At 40.1% G+C, this 16,702-nt stretch overlaps 3 protein-coding genes across 3 annotated transcripts; 1 reads left to right on the top strand and 2 right to left on the bottom strand.

Annotated features, from left to right (window-relative positions):
- Nucleotides 1-1,010: 1,010 nt before the first annotated feature.
- dhrs13a.3 (dehydrogenase/reductase (SDR family) member 13a, duplicate 3) lies at nt 1,011-4,850 on the bottom strand. Its single transcript, XM_036563867.1, has 5 exons — nt 4,604-4,850; nt 3,591-3,709; nt 3,377-3,500; nt 2,394-2,720; nt 1,011-1,794 (listed from the first exon to the last, which is right to left on the bottom strand). The coding sequence occupies exons 1-5, from the start codon at nt 4,728-4,730 to the stop codon at nt 1,535-1,537; spliced, it is 957 nt and encodes a 318-aa protein (XP_036419760.1). The 5' UTR covers nt 4,731-4,850; the 3' UTR covers nt 1,011-1,534.
- A 1,483-nt stretch (nt 4,851-6,333) lies between these two features.
- Nucleotides 6,334-8,797, bottom strand: cryba1a (crystallin, beta A1a). The gene is made up of 5 exons (XM_036563868.1): nt 8,759-8,797; nt 8,525-8,643; nt 7,779-7,920; nt 7,405-7,547; nt 6,334-6,481 (listed from the first exon to the last, which is right to left on the bottom strand). Exons 1-5 carry the CDS (start codon nt 8,795-8,797, stop codon nt 6,334-6,336), a joined length of 591 nt encoding a protein of 196 aa, XP_036419761.1.
- Nucleotides 8,798-11,577: 2,780 nt separating this feature from the next.
- Nucleotides 11,578-13,309, top strand: crybb1l3 (crystallin, beta B1, like 3). The gene is made up of 5 exons (XM_036555712.1): nt 11,578-11,643; nt 11,793-11,911; nt 12,047-12,179; nt 12,896-13,038; nt 13,141-13,309. Exons 1-5 carry the CDS (start codon nt 11,578-11,580, stop codon nt 13,307-13,309), a joined length of 630 nt encoding a protein of 209 aa, XP_036411605.1.
- The last annotated feature ends 3,393 nt before the right edge of the window (nt 13,310-16,702 follow it).

The following is a 16,702-nucleotide window of genomic DNA, read 5'->3' as shown; positions in this document are numbered from 1 at the left end:
AGTAGACAGTGCTGGGCTAGTGCACTAAAATATATAGAAATAAGTTTTATATTTCTTTGTAATAGTAATCCAAGTAGATGTGGTCCTAATTTCATGTGTTTTCATAATATACATATTGGCATTGGCCTCCAATTCCCATATCATTGCAACCCTTGTTTATTTGCTCTTTACCTGAAGCTCATGCTTTGCTGGCTACATTCTGTCATTCATGGAGCTTCTCAAGGGTTGTCTCTGCCTGCCCACCATAGTGATCCTCTTCAGTCTTCTCTTACAGTCTGTGTTTGCAACAGGACCCTATAAAAAGGGTCCAGAAGAATGCACATAAAAGGTGAACACAACATCAGCCTTACCATGTGAGTCAATAGCCTTGTACGTGCAAGCGAGAGAGCTTATGCACTGTGCACTGTGACAGCCTTGAGCCTCAGCTCCCATAGTTACCAAACAATACCTACAGCACCCTAAACACAGAAAGAACAGACAAAACACACCAGCAAAGCAAATCTCACGTAACTATATTGATTTTTGGTAAGACTTCGCCAACCAACACATGATGAGGCAGCTGTCAATGGTAGGCAAGTGAAGCTGCAGAAACTTGATGCCACCTGATTAGCACTGCGTCACACAATGCTGTTTCATTTCCACTGGCATTCTGAAATTACACGAAAAGACTTCAAATTCTCCATGTTCTAGAAAGCTTGGAAGCACTGTATCCTACTGCCTGTCATCTTGACAGAAGTCTCTTTAGTTAAGGTTATGTCGCCCTGGCTCTTGTCCTGACAAGCACAAGCCATGCTGGGCACAGGACCATTTTCAGTGGCACGCTACTGCCACCCAGTGAACAAAACCAACCAGGTACAAAAGCCAAACCACTGGTTCTGCTGAAGAACATCTGTTAGCAGTCTGAACTATGGTAAAAATCCATGAACAGACGTTTTTGCATAGCAGTTTTCCCAACATCTTTTCAAGTAACACTTTACCTACATGAAAGCAGAAGCTGAGAAAGTTGTAGGTAGCTCTTGTAATATCATCAGTTCTGATCAGGATTTATTTGAAACACAAGGTAACATGTTCAAGTTCAATTACTATGCAAGAAATTCCAAAAAAAGAGCCAGCCAGTCGAAGAGAACGGCATGAAACATTTCACATTAAACTGTAAGACAACATGAATGAATGAACTTATGAGTAATCACCTTCTCTCTGTAACACTCTTTACATAATTTGAAACAATAATTAATGATTTAATTAATATTAAATACAATTCTACTGAATAAATCACAAACATAATGAACTTCTGGAACTGTATAGTTATTATAACAGCTTAACATATAAGAGAACGGAAAATAGCAATGGTGGAAAATCTCTTTGTGTAACCCTTAGTAGTTCATCAGACAGACAAATTATTAAAAATGTTATGGCACTAAGCATCCAGCAGTCATTAAAAAACTCCTAGTAATCAGCCATTTGTCTCTCCTTCAAAAGGCATCTGGAGTCACTTCCTTTAGTGAAGGTCTTCTATGCCCCTCATACCTCACTTTCATGACAGGCCACACAGCCTCTCACTCACTTCCCACAGCTTCCTGGCCAAAGCATCATCACGTCCAGCTGCGCTGACCTCCTGCAGGCCACAGGAGGAGAAGTAACGTCCACTCAGAGGCTCCAGACCATCCTGAAGCGCGCAGTGCAGTGTGGTTTGAGCGCCCCCCTCTGAGTCAAGGAAGAAGAGCTTGGAGAAGGGCAGCATCAGCAGCCACAGCCACAGGCTCATATTACGTACAAGATCAGTAGCAATCACTCCTGATACAAAAGTGAAATAGAGACAGAATACAGCTTCACGTAGTGAATAAGGCTATGTTATATTACACAGATACATCTAACTATTTCTTCATTTTTATTTCCAGCTTCTTACAGTGCTTTACTAATTATATGAAACCTGTGAAGTTGCACAGGACTAACAAATCAGAGTCAATTTATAAAACTGTACCAGATTAACCAGACTATTTTTTTTCCAAATGACCAAATATTTAGCTAATATGTACAATACAACCAAATCATGTAACCTGTGGAATGCCACATTTTTTTTAAATTAAGTTTTTTCTTAGTATTGGATAAAATTTGTTAGCAACGTAGACCTAAAAACATTAGCAATGTACACTTATAAAATATGTGTATAGATTATTCATTAAAACACAGGCAAATACCACCAGAAGTATTTAAAATATAATACAAAGCTAATAGATTATGCTGTAGGATTTTAAACATGTTATCATTCAGCAGACAAGGATGGAGTAGCAGTTGTTCTTATTATGAATATATGGTGCGGACAACTATGACATATGATACCAGTCTGGGAGTATGATGAAATCAAACATGTAAGAAACTTAAGGCTCACTAACCAGGATGCAGGCTATAGCAGGTGACACTTGTCCCCTCTAGATGGTTGGCGAGCTCCCGGGTGAAGAGCACATTGCAGAGCTTGCTGTGGCAGTAGGCCCTGAAGCAGTGCCAAGAGGACTGTCCTGTCACCAGGGCTTTGTGCGTGTTGAGAGTGTTGAAGTCCACTGAGCCTAGGCGGTGCAGCAGGGCTGACACGTTGATGATTCGACTGTGCCCTGATGCCTTCAGCCGGTCCAGCAGCAGCAGGGTTAACAAGAAGTGGCCCAGGTGGTTGACCCCAAACGCCAGGCCAAAGCCGTCCTCAGTCCTGCCTGGTCCCATCACGCCTACAGCAGAGCACAAAATAGTTTAGGGGTCTCCAAAGGAAAGAGGTGTGAACTACACAGCCCAAGAGAATTAGACTTCCTTTTAAGAGTCCTCAGCCCAATGCTATCCCAATTCTACTGTCTGCTTTCCACTCCTTAATACGCACCATGCACGTGTGCTTAAATCAAACTGTGCTAGATTTCTGTGCATTTTTCAAACTTTTCTTACTTATACTTAAGTTAATTTGTGAGGTTTTTAAAATGGAATTTTTATTCAGTTTCATTTTAGTAATTCACAGTTGGTTCCCAATTACTTTCTTGGGTTAAATTTCATTGTTCTGTTTAAATTTCCTAAATATTCTATTTAAAGCTTATCTTAAGCATTTTATTAGACCAAAACTTTAAGATCAGCAACTAAAAAACTTCAGTTCCTATGCCGATAGATGCTGGATGTACAAATTGGTTCCACTGCAGGTCTATCAGGAACTCAGTACTTCAGCAGTTTTTTAACAAATACTTTTTGACTCAAGTTGTTTTTTTGCAGTTACTTTTACTTTCATTGGAATTATTTCAATATAGTAAAATTACATTTTTTAAAGAGTACATTAATAAAGAGCACGTTTTTGAAGTACTTTGCTTAGCTCTACCCAGATGTTCAGTGGCAAATTAAAAGTCACCTGCATTATTGACGAGTAGATCCAGTCTGGGCTCAGTCTTCAAAAAGGTCTCAGCAAAAGTGCGCACAGACTTCAGACTCGCCAAGTCCAGATGCATAAACAGCACTGCCGTGTTCCCGCTTTCCTATGAGACGCAGCTTAATTAATGAACAGTGGGTACTCCACTAAAGTAACAAATTAATTTGCAGAAAGTAAGACAAAAACATGACCGTACCCTCCTAATGTCATAGACAGCTGCCTCTGCTTTCTCCCGGTTTCGGCAGGCGAGAATAACTCTGGCTCCTCGCTTGGCCAAATCCAGAGCTGTTGCCTTCCCAATGCCGGTGTTGCTCCCTGGGCAAAATAACATTTAAGAGACTGCTACCTCACTACAAAACTGAGGTTCGCTTCTTATTAACACTATATGCGCCACCTTCAGTTAGTGAGTACAGTAGTTATATTCCAAATGCAACTGCTGCACCATTTAAGATGAAGTGACCCAGTGTACCCGCTGAGCTTTCACTTAAAGGGGAACTCCAATAATTTTCCAAAATTCTAAATAATTAAGTGGTTAAGATGTAGACAGAGTCATTCAGAGTGTTTTGATGTGAAATATGTCATTGAAGAGAAACTTGCAGAGACAGAATTGTTCACAGTGGTGGTAATAGGAACCAGATATCCACTCTAAAAGCTCCCTGACAAAAACTTATTACATGAATGGTTATGAACACTGAGACATTGTTCATGATAGTTTTGTATAAGGTTTTGGCTTAAAATGTATTTTAATCCATTTATTTTAATCCATTTATGGCGGAGAAGTACATGCAGGGTATTGTGAGGCAAAATAATCCCCAAAGAAAACTTAATTTTTCAGATTTATGACTATTTTACTATCATCAGCATCACATACAAAAACTCAGAAGACGTGTGCAGGTTCACTGGTTGTTTTGGACAGTAAAGAGAGCAGCTATATTTGTGTTGTAGACAACCCTGGCTGGTCCCTATCATCACTACTGTAAATAAAATCTCTCCACAATGAACTATTTCATACCAGACCATTCTGAATGACTTTGATTACATCTCTGAGACAGAATTGTTCACAAACTTGGTGGAAAAATGGTGAAATTCCCCTTTAAGAAAACAAACACTGCCATAATATCAAATCCACTTGAACGGCTGGTACTGTAGAACCAGTCGCACACATTCAACCTGCTACCGAGCTTGCATTCAGTTTGAGTTTCAACTAACCGGTGACAACTGCTGTCCTCCCCTTCAGTGTGGCTCTGCTTCTGCACCTGGATCCTCTGAACACGTTGTAGTAAATCAGGACATAAGCTGCGAGAGCGCTCACTAAGATCGTCAGCAGAGCAGACATGTTTCCATAACGTTACTTTCTCACCTCCTTCTGGGCAGGTCAAGGAAAAATAAGTTTATGAAGTTAAAGCTAACGGCTACGTCAACCAGCATGCCCTTCTTTGTTTTTCATTACGTCAAACACCCACTTCCGGGTTTCTTTTTCACAAGCTTGTTGCAGTACAACAGATCCGCCACACGGTGTCGCCATTGCGCTTCTTGTCGCAGTTACAACTTTTTCTCCCACGTTTGTCTTGTATTTTATTGTCAAATTTGTAAGGGTTTGTGTGCTAAAACAGCCATAATTCCTTTTTATAGATCATTTTGTGACTCTGTCTTTAAACAGGATGTTTCTGTTATCCTGCCTTTTAATACTGATATATGTAAATATTCTCTGATCTGATTGGCTGCCTCATTCAAAAGGTAGTCCAGACTCCTTAAGGCTTCCGTCTGAATGGGCGGGGCTAATCTGCTGGAGGCAAAATATAATAGTATATATGTATGACTAAACAGCCAGTTGCTTTTAACTTTTTATGGAGAACTTTGTTTGATTAATGTTATTAAAATAGGCGACTGTTTTTCCTTCACGCATTTAAAATGCCAGTTTAGCTCATCGTTAGAAAATACCGGTAACATGCTAGTGAGTTTCATGTGTTCATTTAGCCTACACAGTGAGAGCTTCAGGCTAAAAAAAAGTAAAAAATTTGGGCCAAAAAATCATTTGCTGTAAAGAAATTAGAATCAGAATCAGCCAATAAAAATGTATGATATGTGCACCTCCAGAGGATATATGTAAAAGAAGTTGCTTTGTTATGACACAAAATGAGTTGCAAATGGGCTGTTTTTGCTGCTTAGGTTAGTTTAGATTGGATTAGATGAGATTTATTATGTTAACAACAAGTTTGAAACTTTAACAGTGTTTATAGACTACACAGCAAGGTAAAAAGGTTTTCACTAATGCAACTGAATGAATTAAAAACCCTATCATTGGCTAGAAATGGATTTCTCAAACAACACTGTTGTGCTGAGACAGTGCTTCAAACTTGCTTTCCCAAATGAGTCAAATTAACATTCCATGACAAGATACAATCCACCCTCATTCAAATTTATTTATGCTTTTTTTATCCAAACTTATTCACAAGTTGATAAAGACACATTTTTGTGTTTATGACTCATTTTCTAAAACTGTCCTATGCAAGATAAGTCACAAACATCTGATTTGTCTGCTCATTTTTTGGTTCATAGCTTTTGAAGGAAGAAGAAACCATTCCATGCACTCTCACACAGCAGAACAATTTTATGTAGGTACCCTTTATTAATCACTTTTTGCACAGATTGCACGGTGACAATGATAAGGAGCAAAGCCTGAGTTACATCACTGCCCCGTTCACAGCCCCTGACTGCTGGGGGCTCTCTCACTCCCTCCTTTCTTTTGCTTTGGGGAACGAGGAGAGAAAAGTGCTGTAAACATTTGTTGTGTAGCACCAGATCTTCAGCCTGTGCCATGAGGAGTCTAACTGGGCTGGCCACAGTTGGAGTGGATGGGTGAAGGTGAGGAGATGGAGGAGGACGAGGAGGAGGAGTTGGGGGTGGGGGAGGGAGGAAGGGAGAAGGAGGAGAGGCCCTCACTGCTGCACTCGGCGGAGGGACTGCACCTGGAAGGTCTGAGCGTGGGAGCCCCATTCCCTGTAGTGTTTGTACTCTCCACCATGGCGGTCACACTCCAGGATGTACTGGTATCCACGGTAGCCAGGGTACTGGTAGCAGACCCAGCTACATGAGAGGGGCAAGAATAGCAGACATGAGGTCACAGCCTGGTCTACTCACTCATCATCAAGTTATACTGGGCTGGTTTCTTAAGAACTGATTAATTCTCTAAACCAGTGGTAACCAACCGTCCTCCTGAAGATCTACTTTCCCGCAGAGTTTAGTTCTAAACATCATGTAACTGTGATAACACACTAATGCATCTGATCCAGCCAATCAAGAAGAAGTTCATTAGCTGGATCAGGACCAGGGTCAGTGACCACTGCTCTAAACCCTCAGGGCCTGTATGTGACCCCGCACTTTAGTTCCTCACTTTCATAACTACATAGCATCCATATAGATTTTATAGTACTTAATTGTTACTGAATAATAAGTCTTAGGATTAAAGGAACTGCTTGGCAAAAAAAATCTAATTTACAGAATTTTAACCCCAAACTTGACTAAGCAGCCAAGACATGTTTGGTGTCTGAAGTTTGCTTCTTCATTTTTCTAATGGAGCTACAAGACCCCAAATACAACGAACATCTATATCAATGAAAAAACATTTTAGACCTTCACTTTTTTTTTTTAGCTATAATAGGCTCTATAATAAAACTAAATAAGCAAACTTTAGAAACTGAACAGGCCTGGGTCAAACTGCTATAAGGGGGGGGAATTATGTAAATGTGTAAATCATTTATTTAATAACAGAATAATAAGGCTAGAGTTGGAGTGGTTAAGTTTGTTTCAGATTAGTTACTGAGCAATTTATAGTACTTACTTTGATAATAAGTCTTGATTTTAAGGTGTTAATCTATGACCAAAACCCACTGAGTGAAACAGTTTTGTCATTTGTATTATTTTACATTACAATTCCAGGTGGTTTATTTGTGATTGAGGATGCATGTGAAGAATAAACTACCAAAAGCAAGGAGTTCCATGGTACTCACGCTCCACTTTGAACCTGCATGGATCCAATCTCATTGTTGGGCCAGCCCATGGCCTGAAGAGAGGGGTAGTCATCGGCCATTTCCCACTGATGCCCGATGAAATTCTCCCGCTCATATACAACAATCTTGGACTCCTTATGGTTCTGCACATATCAGCATAGACTCATATCAGCCACCTGTGGGCTGGTTTTCCAGACATGGATGAAACCTAGTTTTTGATTGAGTTGCAATGCCAATAGTAATTAACCACTGGAAATTCTTTTTAGTTTAGGCTCTACTTTAATCAAAACTAGTCTGAAAAGCTGTCCAACTAAGTATGCTGGCTGTGATAATTCAGCTGTTTATTGTGGTGTGTAATAGAAAGGCACACTCACAGCACAGCAGACTGGGCGGAAGGACATCAGCCTCTCGATGTGGTAAGCATTGCTGCCACTCCACGACTCCCAGCGGGGATAGTCTCCTCTCTCCAGGATGAACTGCTGCCCACAGTAGCTGGAGTGCTCATAACCTACCCAGCTGCCCAAACACACATGAGGTTAGCAGGCACTATCCTTCAGCAAAATAAAGGTGCCTAAAAGATGTTTTTTTTTCCCTAAAGACCCTTTCATTGTGAGTTCCGAAGAACCACTTTGGTAAAAGAGATGTGCATGTGTGAAGAGCCTTTCTAATTTTAAAGAACCTCCGCATAATGCAACACGAGAAAAAGCAGATATTTCTGTTAGTAGGGCCTGGAGAAAATACTCTATTGTCATTATATTGCTACATATTGTGACTGCAAAGTGTAGTAATACTTTAAAAATGTGGAGGAGAACTCTTGATATGACATGGTTGAAGATTGATTATTCTCACTGGTTCACGCTGCGCACTAATAATTCACACTGGATCATGCCTCGATCCAGTCAAATATCCACTGAACACTCATCTGTAACGTGTACATTGATCAAGATGCTGAACAAAATGATCACGCTAAAAATGTGATTGGTTGCGGACCTGTTTGAACTATGCATTCTTGTTAAATATTATTATTTCTACAGCTAATATTGTAATTACAATAAACAAACCACATATAGTTCAGCTCTAATGTGACCATATGCATAATGTATGTGTAGGCATGACTTACGCTCCGCACTCCACCTTCAGGGAGCGAACGTTGTCCATTCCGCACTCCATGATGTTCTGGCAGGATGAGGTGAACTCCACACGTTTTCCCTGGAAGTTCTCCTGGTCATATACTGTAATCTAAGCATGGACACACCACCAGTGCTTAATGAAATGTGTCATGGTCATCGCAGCCTGTTTCTACTGCAATCTGTCTGTTGACCTTTAAGAGCCTTCATTATCACTACCCACTCACCTTCCATGGTCCCATTGGCATGGGATTAGTCAGAGCCATTCTTGCAAATATCTCAATTCTGCTTGACCTGAAGAACACACACACACACTTCAGTGTTAGATATGTATAAAGATTAAAAATCTAAATGTTCCAAAAGGCTTAAAGCACAAAAAGCAGAGAGCAGTTGCCAAATGTCTTAAACCTTATCAACTTTCCTCTAACAGTCTAGATTTCATAAGTGACATTGCTTCTCAGTCTGATGGCTCAAAACAATGTTCAGCAGTTAGAACAGCACTGAACATACAACAGCTTTCTGTCTACACAGGTCCAATGCTTATTATGCACATCAGATCAAAACATTGAATATATTGGTCAATTAGATATATAACTTCAGTTAAACTTGGAAGAGAAAAAATCAGACTGCATTTTCTTGTGCGGATGTTAAATTAGTGAAAATGATACTGATGTGCCTGACACTCAACATGAGTTTTGCTAATAAGAATTTGAGTAATTTAAGTGCATGCAGTTGCTATGATCTGAGTGTGGTTAAAGTGTCTATGCAAGTCTTTCAAATATGCTTGCATGCTAGCCCTTTTGTTTGTTTTGGGCCTTTTTTTTAGTGGTGAGCTGTGTTGTGTAGATTTTTGCAGATCAGCAAAAAGTGCTAAATGGAAAATGAGCCCAGCGGCTGAAAGGACGGAGATGCAGGGCTTACCTGACCTACCCAACAAATAGCTGTGTGCGTTCGGGGGGCTCCACACAACGGTCTCCTGACCTCTTGCTGAGAGCTCTATTTATACATGGCTTGGGTGAATGGGGAGCTAGGCCACAGGCTGGGCAGCAGTCAGCACTTTGCTCCAGGCCTCATTGTTTGTGCCTGAGCCACTGGCTTTACCCGGCCCACAATACCAATTGCCAGGAGGGCACTGTGCCCACTGCTCACTGGCACCAGGCTGCATGCCAGGCCAACGGCTTCCATACATACTTTTACACATGACAGGTTCGTCAGGCAAGAGACACACAGAGGGGGTGACGCTAACAAGCTAGCAACAGCCAGAGTTGTCACCTTCAGAGCTGTTTAAGTTGACCTCACCTAAGAATGGTTTCTAGACAAACTTTTCTACACAAATAAAGTTGACATAGAATAATTTACAACATGCACAAAAACAATTAGTTATTAACAGCCCCTGAGTCTGTGGAGGACCGGTGCTCACTGCTGTCTAACTCCATGGACAACTAGTGCCTCAACTGACCGCCGGCCCTTACATACCCACACACATGCACACATGCATGCACACACACACATAGGCCTCTACGTGTGCAGCTATTCAACATCCATGTCCTGCCCACTCCTTTGACTTTATGCAAAGCAGGCTGCTAGCCGGGGCTAGGTGGAACATGAGGAGGAGTCTGATCAGTGAAAGAAAAGTGAGGAATGTGTCTTCTGGGGATGCAAATAAACCTTTTTTAATCCAAAGGAGATTCATTTGAACATTTTAATGAACTTTGGGGTGTCATCTGTATTTTAGATATTCTTTATTGACAAATGGCATAACTTTCAGTGACAAATATATTTTGGCACAAAGTAATATGGAAGTAATATGGAAGTGAAGTGACTTAAGCTATTTTTTGCCAAATCCAATAACTAGTTTCCCACTGCTCTGGTTTGACTTTCCTAGGTTTTTTTTTTATTCAGGGTCACAAAAATAAAGCAATCAAACAAACCACAGTGGGCGGTTACAGGTATATTCAAGTCCACCAGTGCACACAACAGCGCTAATGCATGTTACTGAGCCCAGCGGAGGGCTGAGACTAGCCTACTGAGGTCAGCACATTGCTATCAGTGCTACAGAGAAAGAGAGGGAGAGAGAGGAATGGTGGGAGGGAGAGAGGCTTTCTGCTGATGGAGGTGGGTGTCCAGCAGAGTCGTGGAACAAAGCGACGAGCAGAGTCAGCAAGGCCACAGAGATAAGCTCTCTCTCCACGCCCTCCCCAAACCCCATCACTTTTATCCAATGGCATGGCGGCATGCTGGCCTAATAGCATGCCTGGGATATATATGTATATATAGAACCCTTGCAAAGGCTGGACCAGCACTTCATTTGGGCCTTGCCATCTTTTCCTCTGCCAGCACTCCTCTTACATTCCATTGCTCTGTGCCTGACTGCAGCATTTTGGTGAGATCCGAGGGGGGATTTCTGGAGGGAGGGCAAGGGACCAAATTAAAGGGATACCTAAGCACAAAGAGGATGGCCCTCCTTTGCTAAATTTAGAAACTCCCACTATATTCTCTTTACAGTGCTGTCCATTTTGAATAGAATGCTATTAGTAGATTATATAGCAATGTGGTGTTTTAGTCAAGACAGTACAAAATTGATAAATTGAGAGGAAAAGATTTTTAGTGATTAAATTGTAGGCAATTATTTTTAAGCTGCTTACCAGCTGTAAGATTTTACATTGCAATTAAGCTTGGTTGAGGCTTGAACTGCTTGAAATGAACACCAGGCAAAGTTTTGACCCCTTGAACATTAGTCTTATTATCCACTTATTAATCTTGGGATATATCATTCAGTATTTGGATATTAAAGACAATTATTCAGTAACTTTTATGAAACTAGTATGTAAGTTATACAGTTATGACAGTAAGATACTGCAGTATGGGCTTATATATGGGTGCTTAGGGTGTATAGGGTTAAGCAAAATAGAACTGGAGATACTACAGTGAAGTCTTACCTAAAGAGAATTTCCCCTTTTTGTGTCATGGTGCAGTAATGGCATAGTCACAGAGCTTTGATTTTCAGACTCTCTCTCTCTCTTTGTCTGTGAATACAGCCTCAGCTATGTCTCATACCGCTGTGCAGGGTAGTATTGGCAGCCATTCTGCCATGGGGATGCGCACCCACAAAGTAGGTCAACACTATCCTGTAATGGTGATTACTGTTTTCATTTCAAACCCCATTACCATTGGATTGCTGGTATGAACACCAAAACATGTGCATTGTCTGTCAGATAATACATGTAAATTCTGATCACTGTTCTGTGTATATCTGAGCAGATATATCTGTACGAGTGCGAGAATTTCCAAGGCCGCATGATGGAGTTAAGCGGGGAGTGTCGCAACATCTGTGAGAAGGGCCTCGACCGCGTCCGCTCCATCATAGTGGAGTGTGGCCCGTAGGTGTTCAGCAAGTAATATAAAACCAACTATATGCAGAATATTATATAAATACTAGGTTGTAGACCAAACAGAAACTTAACAAGTTGAATTCTTTTGGGTAAACATGCTCTGTATTTTTGGTTTGTTTTCAGCTGGGTGGGTTACGAACAGCAGAACATGTGTGGTGAGATGTTCATTTTGGAGAGGGGAGAGTACCCCCGCTGGGACACGTGGTCAAACAGCTACCGCTGTGATCGCTTCATGTCCGTCAGGCCGGTCCGCATGGTAGGTGAAAGAGAATAAGCAGTCTGTCAGCACTGTATCATAGAGACGGCATTAGTGCTATGATTCAATGAACCACCACAGTTAACGCACTTATTTGTGCTCCACCCACAAATGCCTTCTTTTGTAGTGACTGCTTTAAAGCTCAGCTTCAAAGAATGCTGGCAAAAATCCTGTTGAACCTAATGAAAAACTGTAGTGTGTGAAATATATTTTAGGACAAACTGGATGTAGATTTTTTGTTGTGTAATTAGGCTAACATTAACATGATGGCAAATGTGTTGATGTTTCCAACCATTACCATTATGATTAGCTACAACAACATAGCTCAGCTGGAAACTCAATGTAATGTAGGGATTGAATGATATCATTCCCAGTGTTCTGTAAACCTTGCGCAATCTTGCAACACTTGCTACTGAAAAATACTTTGGTGGGAGAAGCATGGACAGGTCTTTCGAGAATTTGTATATATGCCCTGGAACAACTGAAATTAAGCTTTTTTTTCTTTTGAAAAACAATGCACTTAACAGTGTTTGAAGACTGGTTGACAAATTTAATCCCTTAAACTGCAGGCTTACTATTCTAGATTTATAATTCAATATTTACTATAAATATTATGCAATGAATATGTACATTGGAGTGAGGTAATGAAGTGTGTTCTTGCATACAGGCCCTTAGGGTTAAGGGGTTAAAAATGGTCTGTATCTTTCTCCCTGTAGGACCCACAAGATCATAAGATTTGCCTGTACGAGTGTATGAACTTTGAAGGCCGTAAGATGGAGGTCTGTGATGAAGACATCCCCAGTCTGTGGTCTTATGGCTTCCAGGACAGAGTAGCTAGTATTCAAGTCACTGGAGGAACGTAGGTCACCTATTATGTAAATCTGCATTACCACTCTGACGACTAAGCTATAAAAACATGATTACTTTCACAACTGCACTACCATATTGTTGTTCCATGTAGGTGGGTTGGGTACCAATACCCTGGCTATCGTGGATACCAATACCTGTTCGAGTTTGGCTCTTATAAGCACTGGAATGAGTGGGGTGCCAACCACCCTGAGATCCAGTCTATCCGACGAGTGCGGGACATGCAGACACATCGCAGAGGGTGCTTCGAGATGACCGCATAAGGGACAGGGTAGAGACTGGCGAATGGGGCAAGACCCTGCAGGAGAAGCTCTGTGGACAAATCATTTCAAAATGTCTCTCAACATCTACAGAGCCATTCAGAACAGAGCACGGCTACTGTGGCAGATAGCCCCATTAGTTAACAAAGTGATATTTTATGTTGTAGGGCTACGGGCCACAGTGCCACTACTGGTTGCTGATCACCTGCGGTTTCTTGGCGAAGAAGAGGGTGGGCAAGTATTTAGTTGCATTTTCTGTCCAACCTTTCAGTCCAAGCTGACACGTGGGGCAAATTGAACTGATAAATTTCATGGTCTTTCTTATTACATGAAAATTACTTCATTAGTTTTGTTGACTTGTTTTCACTTCTGAAACCCCTGTTTTATTATTTTATATATATACACTCATGTATGTTGCTTAGTTCTACTGAAATTAAAGAATTGTATCTTTATTAGGAGCTTTCCCCAGCAATCTACCAATGAACCTCAACAAAAATCCAAACCACCTGTTTGTTTAACTGCTAAAACACAAAAAAAGGGCTGAACTGTAAATAAAAATCAAAAGGAGGCCGCTGGTTACTAACAAGCTCTATCAAACCTCCCTGCATCACGCTCTTGTTGAGACAGGGCCCAGGTCACGGAGCCCCTGACACATATTGGCAGGAGCAGGATTGTGGCTTGGAGTTTTGAGAAAGGCCCCTGACATGGCAGGCTTTGCTCGGACGAGGATTTTCTTTTCCTCTCCTTTCTTCTGGACAGGCTTCAGGTCCCCTTTTGTCTCTGCAGAGACTTTGCGGTCCTGTTTCTTTCTCAGGGATGCTGGCATCTGGAAAATATATTTCCTACAAATATAAATAAATATGTCAAATCTCAGCACTCTTGCAGCAATTCCATTTTTTCTATGACACTATGTTTTTGTCTTCTTTTATTTATTTCTTTAGGATTTTTAGTCTCTTATATAGATAGGATGATTTTAGAATCATATCTTCTTTGTGAAAATGAAGAAAAATAAAGCAAAATAGAAAAAAAGATTAAAGGTGTAATGCCAAAAGTGCAGTAAGAATAAAGTTCAAGTCTCAGCTTAGTTATAGGTACACAGTAATAAAAATGTTTTTAACCTGAATTTAAAAATCACTACTGTTTTAACAGACCTAGGACCATCAGAGAGCTGTTTCCAATTATGCAGCATAAAAGCTAAATGCTGCTTCAATGGAACTTCTGAATGTATCTGGCATCTATCAGCATAAAAAACTGAAGTTTGATGAGCTATTCTTCTATTTTGGGATGTTTGGTGCAAAATAAAATGCTAAAGCTCAAATACAAGAAATCTGAGCAACAGCAAAGCAGTCCAGGTGGAGAAGCAACAGAACAATGAATAATTCAACAAAAAAGAATTAAAAAAAAGAATTAGGAAGAATTCGGAACTGAATATGCAGTAAAACGGAATTGAGGAAAAAATTCTAATTTAAAAAAAATATTCAGAAAAGTCCAAATCCATCTAAATTGTGCTTAAGTATATGATGTAACTAAGCAAACAGAGCTAGTTTCTACCTTCCTTTGCTCAGAATGAGCTAATGGCACACCTAGAAAGACCCATACCCTACATTGTTTTTGTACTTATTTATTTTCCTTTGAGGTCCACTTCTATATCATTTGTGTGATTTTATGAAAAAAAGGTTAATATTGATTTTACATGGCCATTTCCAACCTCTCTTTATCTCTTCAAATTAAACAAGTTAGTTTTATTACTATGCCTTTTGGGACTGTTTATGCAACTGATGTATCTAAACCACTGTAGATTGAATAGGCAGATTTTGTTTAAAAACGGGCTGATTTTGTTGCTTAGTTTCCATATATGAACTATAGAGTGAAGAGTATGCTTTTAAAAAAAAAACAATGTTTACACACTACATCAGACTCTTGATTTCAAAAGGTCAAGAGAAATTAGTTTTTTTTTTCAGATATGGTGTGAAATTAATGTTTACAGGATATATGAATGCTGGAGCAGTTTAGGTTACACTGTGTTTGGGAGTGCCAGCTTTTTCTATCTTTTTTATCTTTTTGTCTTAGCTTAAGATCTGACAGGTCAAGATAAGATTTTTCACAAAGTTTTATTACAGAAGCAAATCTTATTTTGATTTGGGAATCTTATCTACAGCATCTTATCTTATCGCAAGTTAAGAAATCTTAACTTACTCGATCGAAGTCGACAATCAACTGTCCTGTCTGTTACCTAGAAACTGACCATACTTGCACAGTAATCAAGCTAGTTAGCCAAGCAGCTAACTAGCTACCCTTACTGATTTAGCTACAAAAAAGGTCAAACAAAACTAAAGCGCGAAAAACTGAGAGTTAAGAATATTGTGACAGCGCCTCCTGCTGTTTATCAGAGCATCGCCGCTCTCCAGTTTCAGTTTCATTTCCCAAACACTTATTCCTCCTAATAAACAGACACACATTCAGCTCCGTCTCCTCATTATTCACCACAATCACTGTAATATTTTAGTTTCATCAACATTGACACACGAAGGTAATAAGAGGGGCGGTGGAGAGCTTGTCTGTAGTGTCTCGGGCTTTTAAGATGCTGTTAGAAAAACCCTCAAAAGTTAGAGCACGGATTTTGATGTAGATAAATGCAGCGTCATTATGCTAGTTGTAGTGAACTAAAGACGGTTAAAACATGTTAACATGTTAAGACACCTCTGGGGTTGTCCTAAAGTTAGGACAGAATTTAGGAATTTTATCTAGTTAGGATGTTTCTGTAATATTGTTTTCTTATTTGGGGCTAGGCTAAGATTATAAACTTAAGAACTGTTGTTCTGTAACAGATACTGTCCTAAATTTAGTCCTAAATGAAGTTGTCATGGTGATAAAGCAGATAAAATCAGATTTCAGACTTTTTTTTTTAAATACGGCCCCAGTTTACTTATCTGGAGGTAGGATAAGATTATGACCATAAGAACTGTTGTTCTGTTATAGCTACTGTCCTAAATTTATTCCTAAGTTAAGTTGTCATGGGGAGTAAACAGCTTGGATGTGTCTGTAATACTGCCCCCCGATTCAAAACCGTGCTAGAACCGTGAAGAGCAGATTTCCTCTCTCCGGAAATAAGTGCTATTTTCCTCTCCTGTACTCTCTCTGCTGAGTCAATTCTAAACAAAGCCGCGATATGGGACGAACTCAGAGTCGTCTACGCTGCTTCTATCTACCCCCAACGCTACAATACATTATTTAATTTAATTACATGATTCCTATAATACTTTAAATAAATGTGTGCCAAGAAATGACTGTTTTGAAGTTGGATAAAGATGATCTCATGTTGCTCTCTCTTTGTTTACACACAGGTACAGCAAATGTTTTGGTTTGTTGTTGTTTTTACCCACCCGTATTCAGACA

The sequence above is a fragment of the Colossoma macropomum genome, unplaced genomic scaffold (assembly GCF_904425465.1).
Source record: "Colossoma macropomum unplaced genomic scaffold, Colossoma_macropomum, whole genome shotgun sequence".
Lineage (NCBI taxonomy): Eukaryota > Metazoa > Chordata > Actinopteri > Characiformes > Serrasalmidae > Colossoma > Colossoma macropomum.
The sequence above is the reverse complement of the archived record's forward strand: the minus strand, read 5'-3'. Positions and strand labels throughout refer to the sequence as shown.

Excerpts from the sequence above, each read along its gene's own strand:
- cryba1a (XM_036563868.1), bottom strand. The coding sequence starts at position 8,797 with ATGGCTCTGACTAATCCCATGCCAATGGGACCATGGAAG. Across the intron at positions 7,921-8,524 it reads CTGAAGGTGGAGTGCGGAGC|CTGGGTAGGTTATGAGCACT; the intron begins GTAAGTCATGCC and ends GTGTTTGGGCAG. Across the intron at positions 6,482-7,404 it reads ATGCAGGTTCAAAGTGGAGC|CTGGGTCTGCTACCAGTACC; the intron begins GTGAGTACCATG and ends CCTCTCATGTAG.
- dhrs13a.3 (XM_036563867.1), bottom strand. The coding sequence starts at position 4,730 with ATGTCTGCTCTGCTGACGATCTTAGTGAGCGCTCTCGCAGCTTATGTC. Across the intron at positions 3,710-4,603 it reads GAGGACAGCAGTTGTCACCG|GGAGCAACACCGGCATTGGG; the intron begins GTTAGTTGAAAC and ends TATTTTGCCCAG. Across the intron at positions 1,795-2,393 it reads CTGCTATAGCCTGCATCCTG|GAGTGATTGCTACTGATCTT; the intron begins GTTAGTGAGCCT and ends CTTTTGTATCAG.
- crybb1l3 (XM_036555712.1), top strand. The coding sequence starts at position 11,578 with ATGTCTCATACCGCTGTGCAGGGTAGTATTGGCAGCCATTCTGCCATG. Across the intron at positions 11,644-11,792 it reads TGGGGATGCGCACCCACAAA|ATATATCTGTACGAGTGCGA; the intron begins GTAGGTCAACAC and ends ATATCTGAGCAG. Across the intron at positions 11,912-12,046 it reads ATCATAGTGGAGTGTGGCCC|CTGGGTGGGTTACGAACAGC; the intron begins GTAGGTGTTCAG and ends GTTTGTTTTCAG.